The sequence below is a fragment of the Phallusia mammillata genome, chromosome 1 (genome assembly GCF_965637545.1).
Source record: "Phallusia mammillata chromosome 1, kaPhaMamm4.hap1.1, whole genome shotgun sequence".
Taxonomy (NCBI): Eukaryota; Metazoa; Chordata; class Ascidiacea; order Phlebobranchia; family Ascidiidae; genus Phallusia; species Phallusia mammillata.
Genome location: NC_137252.1, coordinates 36,190,928 through 36,212,420, shown reverse-complemented (window position 1 = coordinate 36,212,420; position 21,493 = coordinate 36,190,928). Strand labels below are relative to the sequence as shown.

General features: G+C 37.6%; 4 protein-coding genes across 4 annotated transcripts; 2 read left to right on the top strand and 2 right to left on the bottom strand.

Moving 5' to 3' along the window:
- Positions 1 to 708: 708 nt before the first annotated feature.
- On the top strand, positions 709 to 9,955 carry LOC145212059 (uncharacterized). The gene is made up of 20 exons (XM_080080094.1): positions 709 to 806; positions 861 to 968; positions 1,455 to 1,548; positions 1,610 to 1,752; positions 2,013 to 2,132; positions 2,627 to 2,751; positions 3,758 to 3,847; positions 3,919 to 4,010; positions 4,737 to 4,903; positions 5,233 to 5,395; positions 5,633 to 5,743; positions 6,002 to 6,190; positions 6,598 to 6,776; positions 7,178 to 7,296; positions 7,596 to 7,714; positions 7,772 to 7,939; positions 8,163 to 8,292; positions 8,348 to 8,479; positions 9,647 to 9,715; positions 9,786 to 9,955. Exons 1-20 carry the CDS (start codon positions 709 to 711, stop codon positions 9,947 to 9,949), a joined length of 2,580 nt encoding a protein of 859 aa, XP_079936220.1. The 3' UTR covers positions 9,950 to 9,955.
- A 47-nt stretch (positions 9,956 to 10,002) lies between these two features.
- LOC145222015 (UBX domain-containing protein 6-like) lies at positions 10,003 to 15,989 on the bottom strand. Its single transcript, XM_080088068.1, has 11 exons — positions 15,711 to 15,989; positions 15,379 to 15,538; positions 14,650 to 14,692; positions 14,471 to 14,589; positions 13,882 to 13,979; positions 13,327 to 13,478; positions 12,861 to 12,973; positions 12,522 to 12,616; positions 12,180 to 12,304; positions 11,598 to 11,743; positions 10,003 to 10,674 (listed from the first exon to the last, which is right to left on the bottom strand). Exons 1-11 carry the CDS (start codon positions 15,791 to 15,793, stop codon positions 10,570 to 10,572), a joined length of 1,239 nt encoding a protein of 412 aa, XP_079944194.1. The 5' UTR covers positions 15,794 to 15,989; the 3' UTR covers positions 10,003 to 10,569.
- A 365-nt stretch (positions 15,990 to 16,354) lies between these two features.
- On the top strand, positions 16,355 to 20,157 carry LOC145221999 (retinoblastoma-binding protein 5-like). The gene is made up of 12 exons (XM_080088067.1): positions 16,355 to 16,489; positions 16,628 to 16,826; positions 16,899 to 17,127; positions 17,389 to 17,567; positions 17,632 to 17,751; positions 18,741 to 18,894; positions 18,960 to 19,031; positions 19,332 to 19,525; positions 19,584 to 19,692; positions 19,762 to 19,797; positions 19,853 to 19,976; positions 20,033 to 20,157. The coding sequence occupies exons 1-12, from the start codon at positions 16,471 to 16,473 to the stop codon at positions 20,107 to 20,109; spliced, it is 1,512 nt and encodes a 503-aa protein (XP_079944193.1). The 5' UTR covers positions 16,355 to 16,470; the 3' UTR covers positions 20,110 to 20,157.
- LOC145222032 (uncharacterized) lies at positions 17,363 to 18,705 on the bottom strand. Its single transcript, XM_080088069.1, has 3 exons — positions 18,510 to 18,705; positions 17,960 to 18,163; positions 17,363 to 17,899 (listed from the first exon to the last, which is right to left on the bottom strand). The coding sequence occupies exons 1-3, from the start codon at positions 18,587 to 18,589 to the stop codon at positions 17,806 to 17,808; spliced, it is 378 nt and encodes a 125-aa protein (XP_079944195.1). The 5' UTR covers positions 18,590 to 18,705; the 3' UTR covers positions 17,363 to 17,805.
- Positions 20,158 to 21,493: the final 1,336 nt, after the last annotated feature.

Below are 21,493 nucleotides of genomic sequence, written 5' to 3'. Positions count from 1 at the left end.
ACTTTCCCAACCAATTTCGCGTCATGAAAAGTACAAAGCACATATGTGAACGATAATTGGGTTCAGGTGTTTCAATAAAGTTTAAATATGTAATATCGCCAGGTCTTTTCAAATTGATAACGGCAAATTAACAATTTAATATTTCCTGTCGTTTTCATTTCACCCACACCTGCCGATATTTAATCGTTTATGGTGATTTGCTTTTACGCGTTCAAACCAATATTTGAGCGGGATCGATTTTTGTGGATCGGGCGCTTGTTCAAGGTAATTGGGAATTATGGGGAGTAAACACTGCTGTGTAGAATTCGGAAACGAGCCGGTTTCTTATCTACGCTCTGTAGATGCCTCCACATAATTCCAACGGCCAGAATAGAGTGGTTGACTGTTTCGTGGAAAGTAAATTAAAAAAAATGGATGGCGAGGTACTGTGTGCGTGGCAGCATTAGATTGTGTCGCAATTCAATTTTGACTGTTCAGTTTGATATAGGATTAGTCGACACATTTTTTCGTGTTAGTTTTGGCGAAAGTTGTAAGACTGCCTTTTTATATTGCCGGAAAAAATAAGTAATGATTGTCGCCCGTTTTGTTAGCTAAAAAACGGGGAGTTTATAACTTAGTATAAAATAGTTGTCAATAAATATTTGGTTCTCATGTTTTGCTTGTAGAAAGTAACATTCATTGATTTTTTGTGATATGGGTCGTCCAAAAATGATAAAACCATGGCGAAAAAAGTTTAAGTATCAACGAAGAAACATAAAACGAACTGAAACAAGTGAAAGTCAGAAGCAGCAACAGAAACAGATCAGGTGAATTGAAAAGTTGATCGAAATTGCTTGAAGTAAACGTGTTGAAATCCTCAGATGGAAATATCAGCTTTGTGCGGCTTATGTTGAAGACGCGTTAGCTGGTAGGTTGTACAAATCCGGACTTGCACAAAATCTCGCCGATGGGAGAAGAATCGCCTTGTGGTGAGCACGTGTCTTTCATTTTGATTAGGATTTGGTTTGTTTTTATCCTTGTTGCGAAACCGCACCTGATCCAGAGTTGTAAACAGGCCCGAACCCGAATCGTTTTTGAGAACTTGGTTAAGCCCGAAGGTGTGATTGACAGGTCTATACACCAAAGCCTCAGGAAAGACAAGACAACCAACACAATAGACAATTGGTCTTGAACAAGGCATTTTAGGGCTGTTTGACATTAGAGCAGGTCCAGCAACTGGCTACTTAGCTAGTTAAATTTATTCAAAAAAATACTGACACGGAGTATAAAGTCAGGCCCGAATCAAGCCCGCTTATTAGAAGAAGCCTAAGCCCGAAAAACCCAGCCCGAACCCAGTCGGAAAAACCCGGCCCGACTTACAACTCTGACTGATCGTATTGCAAACTTCCTTGCTCGGTGACTCACGAGCGACTGAGACGGGATTAGAACCCGTAACCTTGTGAACTTTTCTCCAGGTGCCTTTACATTACGTCACACTTTACCTACTCAACCACATTTCTCATCGTGGTCGGATTCCATTGTTTCTTGTCGTCACTAGAACCTGTTCAGGTTTGTGAATTAAATTTCAAATCCCCCAAAATAACTTTCATACAACGACTTTTTTATCCAGATGGTGGCGGTGGAGACAAACCACATCGACCGATTAGCGTTCTGGGGTGGAATCGTTTGTTGCGTCATATACACGCTTGACGTCATATTGAACATTGCGTATTCGAGGCCGGAGCTTTATTTCAGTTTGACCCACAATAAGTTGTAAGTAGAAATACTTGTTCGGATGATTAACATGGCAGGGTTGCATACAACAAAGTAACAGCGAGAAATTATTCAAAAACATAACTGCAAGGGAGCTGCTGGTACATACACAATACATCGTTCAGACGTTTCAACAATCGCTGTTGTCATCATCAGTACAGGTTGTCAACTTGAACCGATGTTTAACAGCAAAAAAATAATCTGAACAAACAGACAAAAATTCTTTTATCAAACTCACACTCTACAATCTCCTTTTTCAGATATTTTCTTTGCATCGCATTTATTTCTATCGATTACATTCTTGTTGTGGCCACGGGGAGGATGCTTTTCAGGTTGTTTCGATCTTGTCTGCTCATTTTTCGGATTCAAGCTCTTCGCAAGTGAGTCTAAATTTGAATAACAATAAAAGGAGTTGTTTGAGGGATGGGATTTCGGGCTTAATTGGAAAACCCCGCGATCGGGATTCCGCGGGTTTCTAATTCCTCAAATCCCGCAAGTTATGAGTTGATTTGAGTTTGGAGTGCCCAATTGGTGGATCATCATTAAACGCGCTGCAGCTCCACCGTATATGTGAGCCCGGTGTCCCAACCGTAGTTTTAAAATTTCCGTGACCACCGCGATGCTTATTGTCAAACTGAGATTAAAAGTTTGCATCCAATTTTACTAATTTGAGATCTGTGTTAACCTGTATGTTAACGACCTGTATCCCCCTTTTTAGGTAGAGCTACCAACACAGAACTCCGATGCTGCGCTACCTATCGGAAATTCCCAAACCTCTGGTGTGAGTTCCTGTGTCAGTAGCTCTACCCCCATTTTAGCCCAGAGCACCAAAATCCAAATTATTATAAACCAACATTTCAAACTTGTTTTGCAGCACAGGGCTTGTCATGTTGAGAGTTACCCCAAAATTTCTACAGTTCCTCATCATCATGTTTGCCTACGTCACTGTGTTCGCAGTTATGGGGGTTCACCTGTTTATGTACACGTATGTTGGCAACGGTGAGTATTAATTATGCTACAAAGCATTCAACTGCGCGGCTGAAAAGAAATGAAAACGTAATCAATCGAGCCTGGCTTTTCGGGCTTGGTTTTGACTTTGGAAGTTTTCAAAAAATCTGGCAAAAAAATTTACAACCCGCAAAATTTGGATGTTGTTTCATTTTTTAAAACGTGGTCGTACTTGCGCACTGTGTGTGTATTTGTTGGCTATCTGTGATACGTTTAACAGACTGTCACGTTGGACATACTTCAATCGGTTTTAACCATTTAATCGGGATTTATAAAATAATTGTTAGAGTTTAGCCTAAAACATACATTGGTTGCGAATTTTGATAACCAGTGCATGGAAATGTTTAAATCAGGGGAACATTTGGCTCGCAAGTCAGATGTGCCGCTTCTAATGAAAGCGTCTGGCTTCTAGACAAATCTTAGTTTGTATTTCCTGACACAATTCTGTTAAAGAACAAATAATTCTGTTGACATTGTGCATTTTATCCCTTACGTTTTATTTGATGCAATTTCATGTGTGTTTTAATTCCAACTTTGTACTCGCATTAAAGAAATATTGTATGGTGCTCAAAAGACATTTTAAACAAGGGGGCGGCAACCTTTTTTTCTAATGCGAACCGTTTTTGAAACTAAAACTTTATCGCGGACCGGCATTCAAAAAACTACAAATATCCAGCAATAAAAACGTCTAAATTAGTCTATCATCCCCGGGATATATGGGCAAAATGTTTTAAGCATTTAACCTGAAAAATTATACGGCCCGGTAACGAACTCCTTGCGGACCTGCACCGGGCCGCGGACCGGCGGTCGCCGACACGGTTTCAAACAATGGACTGCATTAGCTACATCAGCGCTCACAAAAACACATTTTCAAACAGTGACTTTATTTGCTACATCAGCTGTAAAAATTCTCGACCCCTGGTTTAAACCATGGTGTAGAACTTGCGTATACTTCATTGAAGCAACAAAATGTGACCAGTTCTGTTGTTTTGAACAGAAATAGTGGAATCGCAACATGACGGAATATACGAGGGAGCATTTAACAACACGGGAATCGCTGTGCTCGAAATATTTGTGCTTATGACAGGTAACATCTGTCGCCAGCTTTAAGATCGAAAGTTATTTATTTCGTGGTAAGCACTCCCCGTTACTTTTCAGGTGGTAGCTACCCGAGGTTTATGATACCTGCTTACGTCACACACGGCAGTTCTGTTCTTATTTATTTCATCACAATCATAATGACTGGAGAGGTGAGGTGTTCTGTATAAACTACTTTGCCCACTTTTGACTGCACAGCTTTTAGAAGGGTTAGTGATTTGTTTTCAATACACCAGGGGTTGGCAACCTTCTTTGTACTGCGGACCGTTTTTGTAACTGAAATTTTATCACGGACCGGTCTTCTCAAAACTACAAATATTTATTAATGAAAACGCAAAAAATAGTTTATTATCCCCGGGATACATGGGCAACATGTTTTAAAGCGTTTACCAGAAAAAGTATACGGACCGGTAACCAACACCTCGCGGACCGGCGGTTGCCGACCACTACATTATACAATGCGGGGGCAAGATGCAACTTAATACACTAACTACAATGGCCACATCGCCACACTGACGATGGAGCAAGAACACAAATTGCACTATAATGTTGGTCGCAATGTACACGCCTGATTCGTTTGCTTTTCGCTTTGTTTCGTCACCAGATCATGCTTTATGCCAGGGGTCGGCAACCTTTTAGGAGACGCGTGCCAACGTTTTTCTAAATAATAGTGGTTCGTGCCAGCAGATATTAATAATAAAGAGAAAGCAGAGTGTTTTATGCATGTAAGGCTGAATTTGGAGACAATGACATGATACAAACTATAAACAAGCAGTGTAACAGGTTAAATTGTTACTTCACTATTAACATGTTGGCGTGCCATAAAAAAACACCTCGCGTGCCAGGGGTTGCCGATTTATACTTTGTTTCGTCGCCAGATCATGCTTTATGCCTTGCTGGTCGCACGAATATACGATTTTTATGTGGATGCGAACATCAAGAATGTAAAGGAGGAGAGACACAGGGAACGTCAGTGCCTCGTGAAAGCGTTCGAGATTCTAGACACCGAAGGAACCGGTTCCGTGCATTACCAGCACTGGAAGGGGTGAGACGTTTGTGTGTTGCAATAAATTTATGAGGATTCATCCAAAAACAATTTAAACATATTTGAAGCGATATATATGTGCTATGGTCAGCGATTATAGCTGTGATGGGTTACAAAAAAAACACAAAAATCCATTCCGTAAAGCGTTTTGTCGAATGTGTGTTTCGTGTTCGGAGCACCGCACAATCGTTATCAATTTGTGTTCGCAAAACAAATATGCATTAGCAAACCGTAAGACAAGTACAAGTAAAACTGGAGAAATTGTTGACTGCTGGAAACGTAGTCTGCGCTGGGCTGGCGACTTTTACAGCTTGGTTTGCTTATTTCAGATTAATCAAAGAATTAAGACCGAAGGCAACCTTATCTGAAATTCACAAACGATTTCGGAAACTTAAGGAACTTTCAGACGACGGAAAATCGAATGATTTAACAAAGGATTCGTTCTGGACGTTTACTCTATACGAGATATTTTACCTACCAAGCGTGCTTCAGGTAAAAAATCCATGGCTTGGTTTATTGGGCGTTAAAACTACTAAAACAGGAACTCACGGTTCGGGAATTTCCGGTAGGTGGCGCAACAGAGCATAAGCGTTTATAGTGACAATAATTGCTGAGTCAACATGTTGCAAATTGCTGTATTTGGGCGTCTTGTGAGTTCCTGTGTTAGTGGCTTTGGGCTTCTTGTGAGTTCCTGTGACAGTAGCTCTATCTTTATTGGCAGTCTGATGATTTGACGTTTTGTTGCAGTTTATTGTTGAAAAGAAGAAAGCCCGTCCAAGTTTGGTTCGCAATGTATGGAGCAGCTATCCTTACTGCGAGGCCGTGTACGTCTGTGGAGAGGTGATTTGCAGTTTACAAATTAAGTCTCCATAAATATATTTATAAATGTATTTGACCCAGTGGTGAGATTCAAAATTGTCAGTCGGTTCTATCACAAAAGTCATATTTTTCAGCAGGTTCTGTTACAAAAAGTCCATTGGCAGTAACCAGTAATGCTAACCGGTTTGCTGATCTCATAAAATTTCGTGAGACGGTTTTATAGAACCGGTGCGAACCGGCTGAATCCCATCACTGATTTTGACCCAACATTTATTGCAGTGGATCACAATGTTATGTCAAATGTGGTTTCACACGAGATGGGCTTACATAGCTTCACTCACACTCAATGTGATTTTCATTCTCCCGTTCGCAATTGTCTGGTATGGAATGACGCAGGAAACGTCAAAAATCGTTTATGTCATCGAAATGAGTTTGCTTGTGGTGATGAGCCTATCAACAATAATGCAGGTTGGTAGAAATCCAATTAAAACTAGAAGGGCGGCTTGACCAAAGCCATATTTTAAACACATTTCACCACATAGCCAGTTAACTCACTAAATTGAAGTCAAAACAACCAAATTAAAAACTCAATAGAACTGCATCACATTTAGTTGCTGTTTCAATTTGACTAACATGTCTAATGAACCTAGTCATCCTGCTATCAAAACAGACAAACAAGTGTTGCACATTACCCCATACAATCTGCATTCGTTTTGTTCGTCAAATAAGTATAACGAGGACACAATTTAGGTTGTGATAATTTAAAGTGTTTATTTCTTGATTACAACAATTTTCTGCAGAATGTCCTCTAGGGACTTAGTGACTGAGAGTGGCAGCTACACATAACAACCTCATAAAGAACTTACACATTTTAGTTTATAGCACTTGGCATGAGTTTTATGCTCCATGAGATGCTTCTACACTCCGTAATGCTCCTTACCGCCCTCGTGTGCATGGTTTATGTTGGAATCACAAACATAGAGAGTTGGAGTACAGGGTGGCTGCCAGTTATTGCACAACTTGCCATGGTTGTAAGGTTGACTGGATTCAAAAGGTTTGCTGTTCAGAACGTTACCTAAATATAAGGCAATGGTTAAAGGAAGCTTTACATTTTAAAGTGACATATTTAACCCACTAAAGCAGCGGTTCTCAACCTGTTGGTCAAGACCCCAACAGGGATCGCCTGACAATTTGCCTGGGGCCATCTAAGTCCGAGTTCCCAACTTGTGTAAAGTCAAAAAATGTTGTGAACCGCTGCACTAATGAGTAGTGGTTGTCAAAACCTGAACGGCCCTTCTTCGAAAAAAACAAACAGTTTTTACCATAAACAACATTCTTTTTGCATTGGATACCAATGCTATCATGTTTAAAATTATGTTTAGCCTCACATTTCTTTAAGCAGATTTATTGTGCTATGTAGGAATGTAACACGCATGTTCAACAATCAAATTACAGGAAATCGTCGTCGATGTTTCACTGGCTACGACGACTCGCTCCGGCACTGTTAACACTTCTGTGCGTCACTTGCATTGCTTTCTACTCATATGGAGTGATAGGAATGGAAAGTTTCGGAGGTTCGATTTCCTGCAACCAGTGGTGGGATTCAAACCTTTTCAAACCCTTCAGCCGGTTCTATCACAAAAGTCATATTTTTCAGCCAAAACTCAAAAATCGGTGTGTCAGATAAAATACAAAAAGTCCATTGACAGTAACCAGTAATGCTAATCGGTTCGCTGATCTCATAAAATTTCTTGAGACGGTTCTATAGTGAATCCCACCACTGGTTGCAACCATCCCTGAAACCAGGCTTTGTTGCAACAATACCAGTTCACAAGTATTAGCTAATAATAAGCTTACTTACTCTTGTGTATAGAACTCGACTCTGATGATATATTGCCCGCTGGGATTTCACTTTGTCGTCACGGTTTCGAAACACTGGGATGTTCCCTCTTGACCTTGTTCCAAATCAGCCTGGGTTCAAGTTGGCATAAAGTAAAAATAAAGTAAATTTATAAAAAAGTAAGTTAAAACAAACATTTTACTTTTCAGGTGATGCACTATATCATGAATGAAATCAGTCCATGGGCTTGTATTTATTTTGTTTTCTTTTATGCCTTTATGCAAATGCTAGTTTTGAATGTGATATCTGCGATCGTGGTTGAACTCTCGAACAAAATATACAGCGATGAGAGCGAGGCAAAGCAAAGAGACAGAGAGGTAGAGTCGTGAATTAAATGTTTAAGTTACTTTAGTAAGTGTTGGCAACCGGTTATTCATGGCTCCTTGCATTTTGTGCATCATTAATATGAATTCAGCATTTCGTTTTTCTGGCAGCAAAAAAGAAATTTTGTCAAACAAAAAAATACAAAAAAGCTGTCACATAATTCTAAGGTAACTGACACATTATTGCAATGTTTATTTGGAAACAAGCATTGTGTAGTATGAGACACGCGAGGATATCGTGCAAGAAATGAGAGGCAAAATTCACATGAAGAGCACAACATCATCAAGGACCAGACATACAAGGCAACATGAGCATCCGTCCTCAAGCAACAGTGCAGTCATAAAAGGTAAAGGATTATTTCCAAAGATACCAAATACAAAAATTTCAACTACCTGTTTCAGCGATCTCCATGACAACGAATTTGATGACCTTCAACAGCTCTGTTATCTCCAAATCCCACAACGATTCAAATCCACATATTCTTCTCATGCAACAAGACAGCCAGGCTGCAAATCAGAAACAAGTAAAAACAGGTAAATCATGATTACATTTAGTGTTGTGGTTATAACATGGTGTCACAATAGAAGTGGTCGGGTTTCAAGTTTTTGTTGACCGGTTCTATCACAAAAGTCATATTTTTCAGCCGGGTATATCATAAATATCATATTTTTCAGCCGGTTCTATCACAAAAGTCATATTTTTCAGCCGGTTCTATCACAAAGTCATACTTTTTAGCCGGTTCTATCACAAAGTCATACTTTTTAGCCGGTTCTGTTTTAAAAAGTCCATTGACAGTAACCAGTAATGCTAATCCAGTAGTTCCCAACCTTTTTGACCTTGCGGCACCCAATCAAAGAGATAAATAGTTTGCGGCACCCTGGCAAAACTGGATCAGTTTTATGAGGTTTTGTATTTCAAATAACTGTATGAAACAACACAGAATGAGTTGTACAGTACAGCGCGCGTAAATAAATGTATTTATTCAAAAATCAGTGTGAAATTTGGGCTTGGCTTCTTGCACAAAGTCCATTAATATGCAAAGGCACATTCGATAAAGCCGCGCATTTCTTCCTCGACTATAAGTAGGCGTTCTCGTGTTTTGGTTTTTATGTTCGTTAATACGGAACTTCCACTTCCACATAGGTATGACGAGGAAAACTGAAGCACAGTAGCTTTCTTTCCAACGCAAGGATATTCATTTTACATTTTTATCCAGAACGTGTCGACAGGCACCTGCTTGTGCATAAACTTAAAATTTTCATCGTTATGCTATTCAAACTTTTTCATGGAAAGAAAAGAAACAAACGAGTCGAAATCTCTTTCACTTTTTGTTTTTTTTCCTGGGCGCGAATTCAAAGGCTTACCGCGGAGTATTAAGCGCCACGAAGTAACTCTCCAGAATGGAGCTGGGAATAAGTGCGAGACGCGAAACTTAATTCACACTGAAACTCGGTCAGAAATAAATATATACCGCACTTAAGGGGTTAAAGTTAAAATAAAGAATGGGTCGCAGTATTGCAATGTCAACATCTCACGGCACCCCTGAGCATTGCAATTGGCACCCCGGTTGGGAACCACTGTGCTAATCGGTTTGCTGACTTCATAAAAGTTTTGTGAGACGGTTCTATAGAAACAAACTGGCTGAATCCCACCACTGCATGGTACCACAATAGTATACGTTAACCAAATCTTTTACACAGTTCAACAGAATAATGTGACCCTTCCTTGTATAGTGGAAGAGGATTTGGCAATTGAGAATGTTGATGAGGGTAAGTATTAGAATAAGCTAACCAACCTTACATTTAATAAATGACAAAACATAAATTACATACTGTTTAGTGACACTTACTGGTCGCAAAGAGCTTGGAAAGTGGAATCGGGAAATTCTTCCAGACATGACATTCCTCAACGCCAATGACCTGAAACGTTTGCATGCTGAAATGGGAAAATCAGTGGAAAAACTGAATCTCGAAAAAAAGTCGGTTTTGATGGAAAAAAGATAGCTGCATAAATTCTAACTGAATCCCAGTAATTAAAATCAATAACAGTCAAAAACTTAGACATAGACAATGTAATGTTTGCAACAGACACAAATTAAAAGATTAAGTCTGTTTAAATGCACTTCTTTTTTAATCCATACACTGTATTTTTTAGGAGGCAAGAAAATTTAAAAAAGAAGTCCAAAGAAAATTTGCATGACAATATGAAAAGCAATAAACCTTCATAAAAACAATATGCTTTTTTTAATTTGCGTTTGCATTTTTAACATTTAAGTTAATAATGTAGGCTGCACATTCTCTGCCTTGTAACAGAAACAAGGAAACAGAAGCACAACAAAAAAACATTGATTGGCCTATCTTTAAAGTAGTCTTAGCTGGTGGCAGGATTACAATAAGTATGACTTGTTTAAAGTCACAAATAACATTAAATAAATATTGCGGCAGAATACAATCACATACAGGCTGATAACAACATCATGTGTGAAAGATAGTGGAGAACTTGTAAAATAGTCCTAGTTTAACTGCAGACATTGCATACACATTGCTACTGCTTGAAAGCAATGGAAAAATAAATCCAGTCCCAAGTTTAGAAACGACTAATAAACTAAGCAAAAGATTTAATATCATGATGTCAAAGTTTCTTTAATTCCGAGTTCAATTCCTTGCTGTTCAAGAACCTGAGTATAAACTTCATCGTTCCAGGCAAGGTTAAGAATGGCAGAGGGAACCTAAACATACAAGAGTTCCAATTAAGTGGCATGTAACAAAATGGGTTTAAACACCAGGTCTTGAATTTCACAACAATAGTAAGCCACAACATTCCCCAGTTATAAAAGCTTTTGCTCCTAATAAGCTAAGCTAAATAAGCTATGGGCAAATTGTATAAATGAGGATTGCTCTTCCAGCAGTTTTCATTACAAATAATCAACATGTTGCTGCCACCCTATCAAGTTACACAAATATTTTATGCGGAGCACTCCTGAAAGGTTTTTGAACCACAGTTTTAGTGGGTCAAAGATTCATTTGGATTTATGTTTATCCAACTACTAAAAAAGCAATTATGTACACTATGCACTGTCATAGCTTCTATAACACTTGTTACCAAGCTCCGCCACTAAAAGTAAATTGCAGAATATGTGTTGATTTGTTGCACCCTTCACAAATACCTTTATTACCTTCAGAAGGTTTAAGGAAATATTTGTGATATGAATAGTGATGGGACGATACCAGGTTTTGAAGCGAGTACCGATACCGAGTACGAGTACCACATGTATATACCTTCGATACCGAGTACCGAGTACGATTACCGAGTACTTAAGTGTAGTGTTGTACTTAGTTGTATATCACTGGCTAATTTATCTGCCATAGTCAGGGTACAGGCGTACACACACACATGCCAAAAAATGTAATCTCCAAATGATAGCGAAATTGATATACGTAAACTGGTGGAACTTTTTTCCAATTTTGTGCTGTCCAAAGCAAATATTGGCATAAAGTTGCCTGTATTCTTATGGTGTAAATCGGCCTTCGGTACTCGCATGTTGGTATCGAAAGATAAAATATTTCGATACCGAGTATCGGAAATGGAAACCACTGAAATGGTTCGATACGGAATGCTGGGTGCTCGTCCCATCACTAGATATGCACTCACCAAATTAGCTTGTCGCAGAGATTGTGTTTCATCATCAACAATCTTTCCGGTGGCACTTCTCAGCGTGAAAACTGCCCAATCCACATTAATATTCTCACGAACAAACTCTGTCAGATTTGAAATAGTTTCATCGGCTTCGAAGGTGCCTGTGGAAAATTGCAGTGATAAAATAACTTTCATGCAACAGAAAAACATTAAACTCAAACTCTACAACTCAGCTATAATGAGAAACAATAATAAAAAGTTTACAACTTAGGTCAAAACTTGCACAACTTAATTTAAATATTTTTGCCATATGTCTTGACAAGAAGTAAAAGTAAAAAAAAAATTGGAAACAAGTTTTAGTAGGTAATGAGGTTGTATGTTATTTAGGTTTGTAATTTTAATCAAGCTTATGTACAAACAATATTCAATTGAGCATGGCAAGGTAAAAAAACAACAGAAAAAGGCCACAGATTGGAATTATTTTTACTTTATGACAGAGGAGTAATAGTTATTTTCACAGTAAGTCAAGTGATTATACCATACCACCAAAGTGCAATGTACAGCATATTCGGAAAACTTATTTCCAATGTTTCAAACCTTGCAGAATTGTTCCATTTGGAAACTTGACTCTCATGCAAGAATATTTAAAATTGGTTTTGGTTTTATTTTCATTCCTCATTGCTTGGGTCCTTAATTGTTTGCTTAATTCCAATTCTTGGGATCTGGAAACAAACAATTGTAAATTAAAAAGTTTAAAGCAATGATAATTTAGATAAAATTTAGGTAGAAAACTAGTTGATTGGGTAACATGGAAAACTGGCTTATTCATTTCATCATTAAGGGACCACATTTATTTCCTTTAAAAAACTGCATCAACCTCTGCATAGAAATGATGAAATAAAGTATTTGAACTTTATTTCACAAGCACAAGCAGTTCACCTGTGTTGCTGTTCTGCTTTTATTTCCTCAGAAGTTAATGAGAAGAAATTATCCGGGACATCTTTAAACGTTGATTGTGAACTAAATTGCAAAACCTAAAACAAACAAAAAGTAGAAGGCTGGCTTACATACTCTATGATCTATTCAAAAAAACTTTTTTTTAATTTAAAAAAAAGCAACATATAACATGCATAATGGCTGCACAATAATTCATCGTTATTGTAATATGAAAAAAACTACTGCATGCTACCATATTATAGGAAAAAATAGCATGTGCTTGGAACTAACAAAATACATTTGTTAATTTAAAAATGTGTTTTCTACAAGACAACTCTTTACCTTTGCATCTCTGTGAATCCTTATTGTTGGAGGTTCAATCTTATCAAGTTGTTCCAGGTTTGATTTTAAAACTTCAACATTTACTTCATTAAGTACAAAATATATTTCATCATCTGAAAAAAACAAGAGCTGTCAGATACAGTAGGGATGGGCCAAAACTGCAAATATTCTTCTTGGTCAAGCACAAGGCTTAGTTAATGCTCGGGGCCAATCCTAGCCTGCTCGGTGACATCACAAACATTCCCAATTCCACGCTACTTTTGTAGTTTTTCCAAGGTCCCTTATGTCACCAGCAGTGTATTAAGCTGTACATGCCCAAGAAGTACGCGTTTTTTAACATGTAACACATTTTACAACAGCGTTTCCGACACTAGTTTCATATGGATATGCAAATTAATAGAATTGTAGTTTTCCAATTTGTAACATATAATAAGTTAAGCAATGCAGAACAGATTGTTTCAATCACCCGTTCCATCAAGGCTTCGTTTAAATCCACATGCTTCTAGAAATTCCTCACAACCTTCCACAGAAGACACTTTCTCACTAAATACTCGATTGTTTTTGCGAATTTTTTGATATTTTACTTCATCAGGGTGAGCCATAACATTGCTCAGATACCTGAAAAATAATCTGGTGGTCCATACACTTGTACAATTGAAGTTATGCTAGAACATAAATGTGAGCCTAAAGTTTTATGTAGCAATGTTTACACAACCTTAAACTATAAAGGTGGATTTCGAATGTGTTGCCAATTTACATACTCTACATCTTACATAATGATTATCCATAAATACTATTTGCCACATGTATATTTGATATAAAAGACACGAAGAGTAAGCTGCAGACAGTGCACACTGTTTCGACCTATAAGGTCTCATCAGTGCAGCTGGTTACAAGACATATATAGTGCACTGTCTTACTTTTATTGAGTATATTTATCCCGCATTTCACAACATGATTGTTTCCACAGGCGGATATGGATAGGTCTGTTTTGCAAATTTCAAATACATTGTTTACGTACTTGTTGATTGTTGCAGTCGCTGCTTCAATCTTGTCAGGATTTTTATTCAACATTTTAATCATTAGCACGGAAGCCTCAATTCCATTATTGCTCAATTGCTAAAAAGATAAAAATATCAAACACTTGTAATTAGGAATACGAGCCAGAACGTACACGGTACCGAGCTTTGCTGTTTTTGGTGCTCAGCCAAGCAGTTGCACAAACTGGCCTGAGCATTAAATTTGCATGTTGCTAACATACAAAACTGTTTGAAACACTATCCAACAAAATATATGACTGTTTTTGAATGAGACAGATGGTGGAAAAATACATACTTATACAGCTACAGCTTAATACACTGCTTGGAAAGCTAGAAAAAACAGCATTGAATTGGCCAAACTTCAAGCACCAAACGTAAGATGTTCAGTGTTCGACCAAACAGAACATTTGCAGTTTTGGCACATCCTACTTGCAATGTGTATTAAGGGTAGGCACGACAATACTTAGTGGAACCATTATTTGAAATTAAATGTCTAACATTTAAACCAACTTCACACACGATGTAAGTTTAACAAAAGTAATCTAGAAACAAACAGGAATATTTTCCCACCTGAATCAAAACTTCTCTTATATGATCACGAAAGTTGGATTTCTCCACAATTGTCATTGTGAAGGGACAATGGTACGATATTGTGTCATCAAAATGTGCTTTGTGTACTGAGGGGATAGCTGCAAATTTATATCCATATTAATATACAATGTGAATATCAAATTGTTTGTTATATTTACCTGTTCCACTACTTGTAGATTGTTGATCAGAACTGGATTCAGACTAAAAAAACAAGTTAGATTGATTTTGCAGATAGATGATAGCAAATCAAGATTCACATAACAAAAAAAAATGTGTATAACTTTGTAATACAGATATCAGAGCTATTGATAATAAATGATAGTGTTAAAGATACTGACATAATTAAAAAAGTGTCGATAAAAATGTTGTGGCAAAGATATAAAACAATGTATTTCACTTTGTTTCGCAATACGTATATAAAGAGTACAGTAGGCTCTCAGCATTTGGTTGGCTAAGGTATATGACCTTTTGACTTGATTTTCGGAAGTATGCAGTTTATCCTTTATGTCCAACAACAACATTAAGTCCCGGAAAGACTTCTGTCATGGGTTTAAATTCCACCACAGATCAGACTTTTCTAGCCTGCGTCTTGCCACATGAGAATGATGACCGGGTGTTTAGGTATAACACCTTCAATAGGTCTGGCGTACTATGATTTATATACGAGTATGCCATGATGCCAGGGTCTGCATAAAAAGTGATTGTAACTAAAATTTCGAATGCCTCAAAAAACAGTCTGTAATGCACTGACCAACATTGTGTGAAAAATATGGGGCGTATATGTCCTGCACACCCGAGATCTCATTGGGAACCGCAATATTCGGCAAACTGGGGCAGACACCAGTACATCTTCAGACTCACACTGGAAGCTATAAATAACCACATACCTGTATAGGTTTGCGTAAAACTTTTGGGACAACAGTTTTATTTTCTTGAGATTTTTTTTCATGTCTTGCCAGTGCAGCTGAACCAGCTTGAATTTGCGATGCTGTCATGGGTTGGTGCCTAACATTTGTAGGCTCTTGTGATGTGCCAGGTCTTTGAGATCTAAATATAAATACTTTATATTAAAATAGTTACTAGCAATTATATCATTACACTTCAGGGCTAGTAATCAACTTTCCACACACCTGCAACTATCACATTAAACATTTGCAACTAATAAAGATATGACCACAAAATCAGCAAACCTTGCACATAAAACTTTATTTGATGTTACCTTGTATCTTCCGTAAGTTTGTGCCCTTCACCAGCTTTCGCAAATTTTGCTTCAGTTTTCAGTTTCGAAAACAGTTTTTTCATTGTTGTTTTCCGTAAACTGTTTTCACTAGCATACAAAATGGTTTCTGCATCATATTTGTTGCAAATTAAACAAAACAATAGACATTGAATATATTTTGATTCCGTTAAGAACACATTCCTTATGCTCCTATTTTTCGCTATTATGTTTTCCTTAAACTGTAAATTTAAAATGCCATAAGATGCCCTGCAAGCAACAGACAATCTGCTGTAAAGAAGTGCAAACTGCAAAGCATATGTAGCAATCCATTGATTGCTGTTTAATAGGTTCCGAACTTCTGACTGCTGTATTTACGACATTATAAGCCGCCCTCGATGGTAACTCTGCAGTAAATAGTCGTAGGTGGTGTCCCTCTAAACATTTGTGGCAATTACTTGCTGATTTTGGAATATTGTGGTTATTTTCAGCTAATTTCAGCCAGCGTCTCGCAAAATAAATTGGTATTTATTTTGTTTTTTGTTTAAAAAATGTTGCACGAATTAGAAAAGAGACGTTTACATTTTGATCAGACGTTTTTTCTTCCCTGTGATTGTTGAAGTTTGTCGTTTATTCAGGCAATAGAAATCCTGTAAAATTGTAATCTCCAACGTCGCTTAGTGGCTGTCATATATTTGGGTATTGCCCTATTCTGCACGTACATTTTATATTTTGTATTTCCTACTTATATGCTGTTTTCAAAATGAATCTTGAACTGTTAGGTAAGCCAACTAACTAATTTGAATAAAATATGGGACTGTAATTTAAGAAACAATGATTGTTTTAACGCAATGCAGCAACAAGTTTTGTGCTGGACTGCTATTTATTATTAACATTAAAAACTAATTAAAAATCTGCAGAATCATTTGGTCAAAATTACCCCGAAGAAGCAGATGGGACCCTTGATACAGGTTCGATGGCCGTGACCTGCACATTTAACAGACATGGGACGCTTCTAGCAGTTGGTTGCAATGATGGAAGAATAGTTGTGTGGGATTTTTTAACTCGAGGAATTGCAAAAGTTTATAATGCACATGCGCACCCAGTGTGTTCATTAAGGTAAGACTCGAGTAAAATGTGGAATACAAAAAGTCTACTGACTTTGGTAGATTGATTCAATTATTTTTTTAGTTGGTCTCGGACAGGTCGACAACTTGTATCAGCTTCTACAGACAATCTTGTTTGTATCTGGGATGTTTTGTCCGGAGAATGTTTGCACACTTATAGATTTCCGACCCCAATCATGAAAGTACAATTTGCTCCGCGTGATAATTCAGCTGTTCTGGTTTGCCCACTTCGGCCTGCGCCTGTTTTACTGAAAATCAACTCAGACCATCTCACTCTGCCAACTGTTGAAGATGTAAGACTGATTTTAGGACATCTTAGCCAGTGGTGGGATTCAGCCGGTTTGCACCGGTTCTATAGAACCGTCTCACAGAATTTTATCAGATCAGCAAACCGGTTAGCATTACTGGTTACTGTCAATGGACTTCTTGTAACAGAACCGACTGAAAAATATGTTTGAATTCCACCACTGATCTTCTATAACCCAAGTTACATAATAAACCTACATTTATAAACCTACACAAACATAATAAACCTCTACTTCATGTTTCTGCAGACTGACAGCAATATTGTTGCTTCCTTTGACCGACGAGGACAACACATTTACACTGGAAATGCAAAGGGTAGAATAGCAGTAATAAAAGTAAAAACTTTGAAAATAATCGCCTCGTTTAGAGTAACAACAGGAACAGCAAACAACGCAATCAAACAAATTGAATTTTCAAGAAAAGGAAGGTATGTAGTAAATAATAGGAAGGTTGGTAAATGTTTGGTCATTAACTTCAAAATGCATTTTCAGTTGTTTTCTTGTGAACACGGCTGACAGAATAATACGAGTTTATGACGGCAAAGAAGTTGTCATGTGTGGTAAAAGTGGAGAACCAGAACCGATTCAGAAACTACAAGATCTTGTGAACAAGTGGGTGATGTTTCTCACTTTAAACATAATCTAACGATTTGTTGGCATATGATGTCACACTTGCAATAAATCTGATAAATAACTTTGCCGGTCGGTGATAAAGTTGATGTAAATGTCATTCAAGTTAATTTTCTTGCGTGTTTGATCTCTGGAAACAAAAACGTAGTTTAAGAGTTTAAAGTTTTTTGATAAAACAAATGGAGGTTACCGTTTCTGTAGTAAAAGAGTTGTGCTAATTATTGTGGAAAACAAACCAATTCCAATAACGACTGCCCCAGTTTGTCCTGATATTAACAGAGTTACAAATACTCCGAGGGTTGTAACTGCAATACTGCAAGCCACAGCCAACCCTTCCAGTGATGTTAGTGTGATTTTTTCATCTGTTACCATTTGGTAATTGAAGACGTCATTTCTGCTGACAATAAGATTTGTTTAACAATGCCAAATAGCAATTGCAAGTTTATTAGTATGTAATTGTAAATTATCTACCCATTAGTCATTTACTGCCAGTTTATTCTATTATTTGACTAAATCATTGTATTTATTAGCACAGCTTTGTCATGTACTCGGTCCTGATTTCACACAAGTTTTCAAAAAAGTCAAAGCACATTATAGCCAAAGAGTTAGCTATCCAGTCCTGTCTCTAAGCAAAACATGCATTTCTTTGCAGTAAAAGTGTATTTTTCCTAAAATTCAAGAATATCTAAAACAATTAAATTTGACAATTGAAGTAAATACCAACTTACAATTAACATCACCTTGAATTTGATGATTTTTGCTGCTTTGGGTAATTATTCAACACTGAAACTTTCCTGGAAGCTAAAGCTGCACCAAACATTGTGTACAGACTGTTCTGTAACCAACCGTCCTGTGACACATCGCATCATATTATCTTAACAATCAATATTCCATCACACCACTGTTAATGATCTTCATGATGCAATAATCAATTAATCACTATCTAATAATCATGTAATTGATTTTTGCAGGACACCGTGGAAGAAGTGTTGCTTTTCCGGGGACGGCGAGTTTATTTGTGCCGGTTCGGCAAAACAACATCAGTTGTATATTTGGGAAAAAACTTTAGGGAATCTTGTGAAAATCCTGCAGGGAATGAGGGGGGAACAATTACTTGACGTTGTGGTAATGGATGAAATATGTTTTTATTAAATCACTGCAAAATAATCTTCGAAAACTTTTTGTTATAGTGGCATCCGATACGACCTATTCTTTGCTCCATTTCAAGTGGTGTTGTTTCCGTTTGGGCACAAAACCAAGTAGTAAGTATTAAGAAAGAATTTAACCCTAACATTGGGGCTTTTAAAAATTGTGAGTTCCAATCTGTCAGTGAAAAAATGCATTTTAATATTACAAACAAACCTCCATTCAAAAAGATAAATAATTTGTCAGAAAATTGAAGGTATATTGTAAACATATTATTGTAAAAGTATTTTTATTATTTATTATAGCAAAGTTTTTTTTTATATTTTGTAGAATTTTTTTTTTTAATTTCATTGAAAAATTTTTTACAATCCCTGATTTTATTACGTGCACAAGTTTTCAGTATTATTTTACCACAGGAAAATTGGAGCGCTTTTGCCCCGGATTTCTCCGAGTTGGATGAAAATGTTGAATATGAGGAGCGAGAATCGGAGTTTGACGAAGAAGATGAGGATCGGAGTAAGGAAGATTCGACTCTCACCAAAAAGAAAGACGATATACAGCTTGATGTTGATGTAACGTCTGTTTTGCCGATACGAGCTTTCTGCAGCAGGTAGGCTGTATATATACAACTGAGTTATGATGTAACAATAACATGTGTGTTGTCATAGCGATGAGGAAGACCAGGACCCAGATTTGCTCGGTTTTCTTCCAATTTCCCCGGAAATTGACGAACCAGAAGAAAATGTTCTCTTGCCTCCGGTTGATCCCACAAACCAGGTGAATAACTTGCAGATTGTCTGTTTACTAAACAACTAACAAACCTTAACATTACAACTTTTATTTCAGACAACTCCACCAGAACCAGTTTCCAAGAAACAAAAGGTTTCTGCTGCTTTTAAAAATCATGTACAAGAATTTGACAACTTGTTGTTTGCAGGTTCAAAACATAAAGCTCGATGGCACCTCTGGCGGCGAAGAGCATCCACTAATCAGTGGAACTCGAAAAGGAAAGAAACGCACCAGCGGAGGGCGCAATAAAGCCCCAAAGCCACCCAAAGAGGGTAAAGAACTTCATTGACTGTATTGACGTGTTGTTTTCTGACAAAACTGTTTTTAGGAAAATCGAAAAACAAAATGCGTCAGAAAGGTGGAGATGACGTCATCAGCATGGGAACCACGCTGCCTGGTCTGTGAAGTCACAATTAGTCATTATTGTACATAAGAATAAAAGGGATATTTGTATGAATTTGTGCTTGTTTAGCGAAGTAAGGTAGTATTAAGATTGTTTGCGATTGAATCCAGTGGCGTATCCAGTGGACTTTTTTTTGGGGGGGGGGGGATATATTGTAACTTTTAACAAGTTAAAAAAACAAATAGCGACAAATTTATGCCGAAAGACATAGAAGCGAACATTTCACTCTGATTTTAATGTGACAAACTCTTGTTGAGGCTCAGGCGATTTATTTCAAAGTATTACGCCAAGAAACGTTGGTAAATCTCATAACTTTTGTAGGTTGGCTATTTTATGCACGGTTGTGTTTTTGTTTATAGGGAGGTATTTTGGTTTGTTGGCAAAGTTTTGTACGACAAATTGTAAAACCCTAAGAAAAGCAAGAAAGATATTTCTTTTGGACAAACTTACTGTCGATATGGCAACAAAGCGTGCCGAAGTAGCAACCTGCTTGGCCTAGTGCCTCGATTATGACATCAAACACACAAATCAATGAGCATTATTGTGAACAATGCGAATGTGTTGTAATAAATGCTTATCTCAACTCCGTTTAGTGACGTCACAATAAGTTCAGTTCAGCACAATAAGTAACAAGTTTTCTTACGTTCGCCTCCCTTGCATTTTTTAAAATTCGCGCGTATGAATGAACAGATACGAAACAACAAAACATATAAATTTAGAAATAAGCACATTTATTTGTCGTGTGCAACTGTAAAAATTTCGGGAGAGCATGGCCCCTTTGTGCCTCCCCTGGCTACGTCAATGGTTGAATGCGGAGCTTTTGTGGTCGTAAATCTGAACATTTTGGTGCCGCCACGCACCACTGCACATCTAGCACCAACCACTTGAAGGTTGTTTACCAAACAATCAAGTACTTCCGAATCCAGTTGTGACATCACAAGTTGTACTCACCAGTAACAATGGTGTGCGCTTTGCACAGGCAGCAATTACTCGACCGCACAACTTGTTCGTTTGTGACCTCACAAGCAAAATAGTGACATAACAATGAACCACTGTTTCAAGACCAGCTGTTGAGTTCAATCTTGCGTGAAGCAAATCCTCCTAACAACAAACAAACTCTTGTTACAAGCAATTTGTGCGGATTAAACGTATTTTTAACAAGTTTTGTGATAGTTCATTTGTTCGCCCAACCCATTGATGAGTCACACATACAACGAAGATAACAATCGCGTAACATGAAGTCACGTGCCCCGATAAGATGCGTGAGAACGCAGTTCGCTTACGTCTGATTTAACTGTGACGTCATAGAGGCTCTTCAAAGGCCTGTGTTCATTCATAATAAGCCTGTTCCGACGCCTCAGGCGAAATTCGATTTTTTTGTAGAGA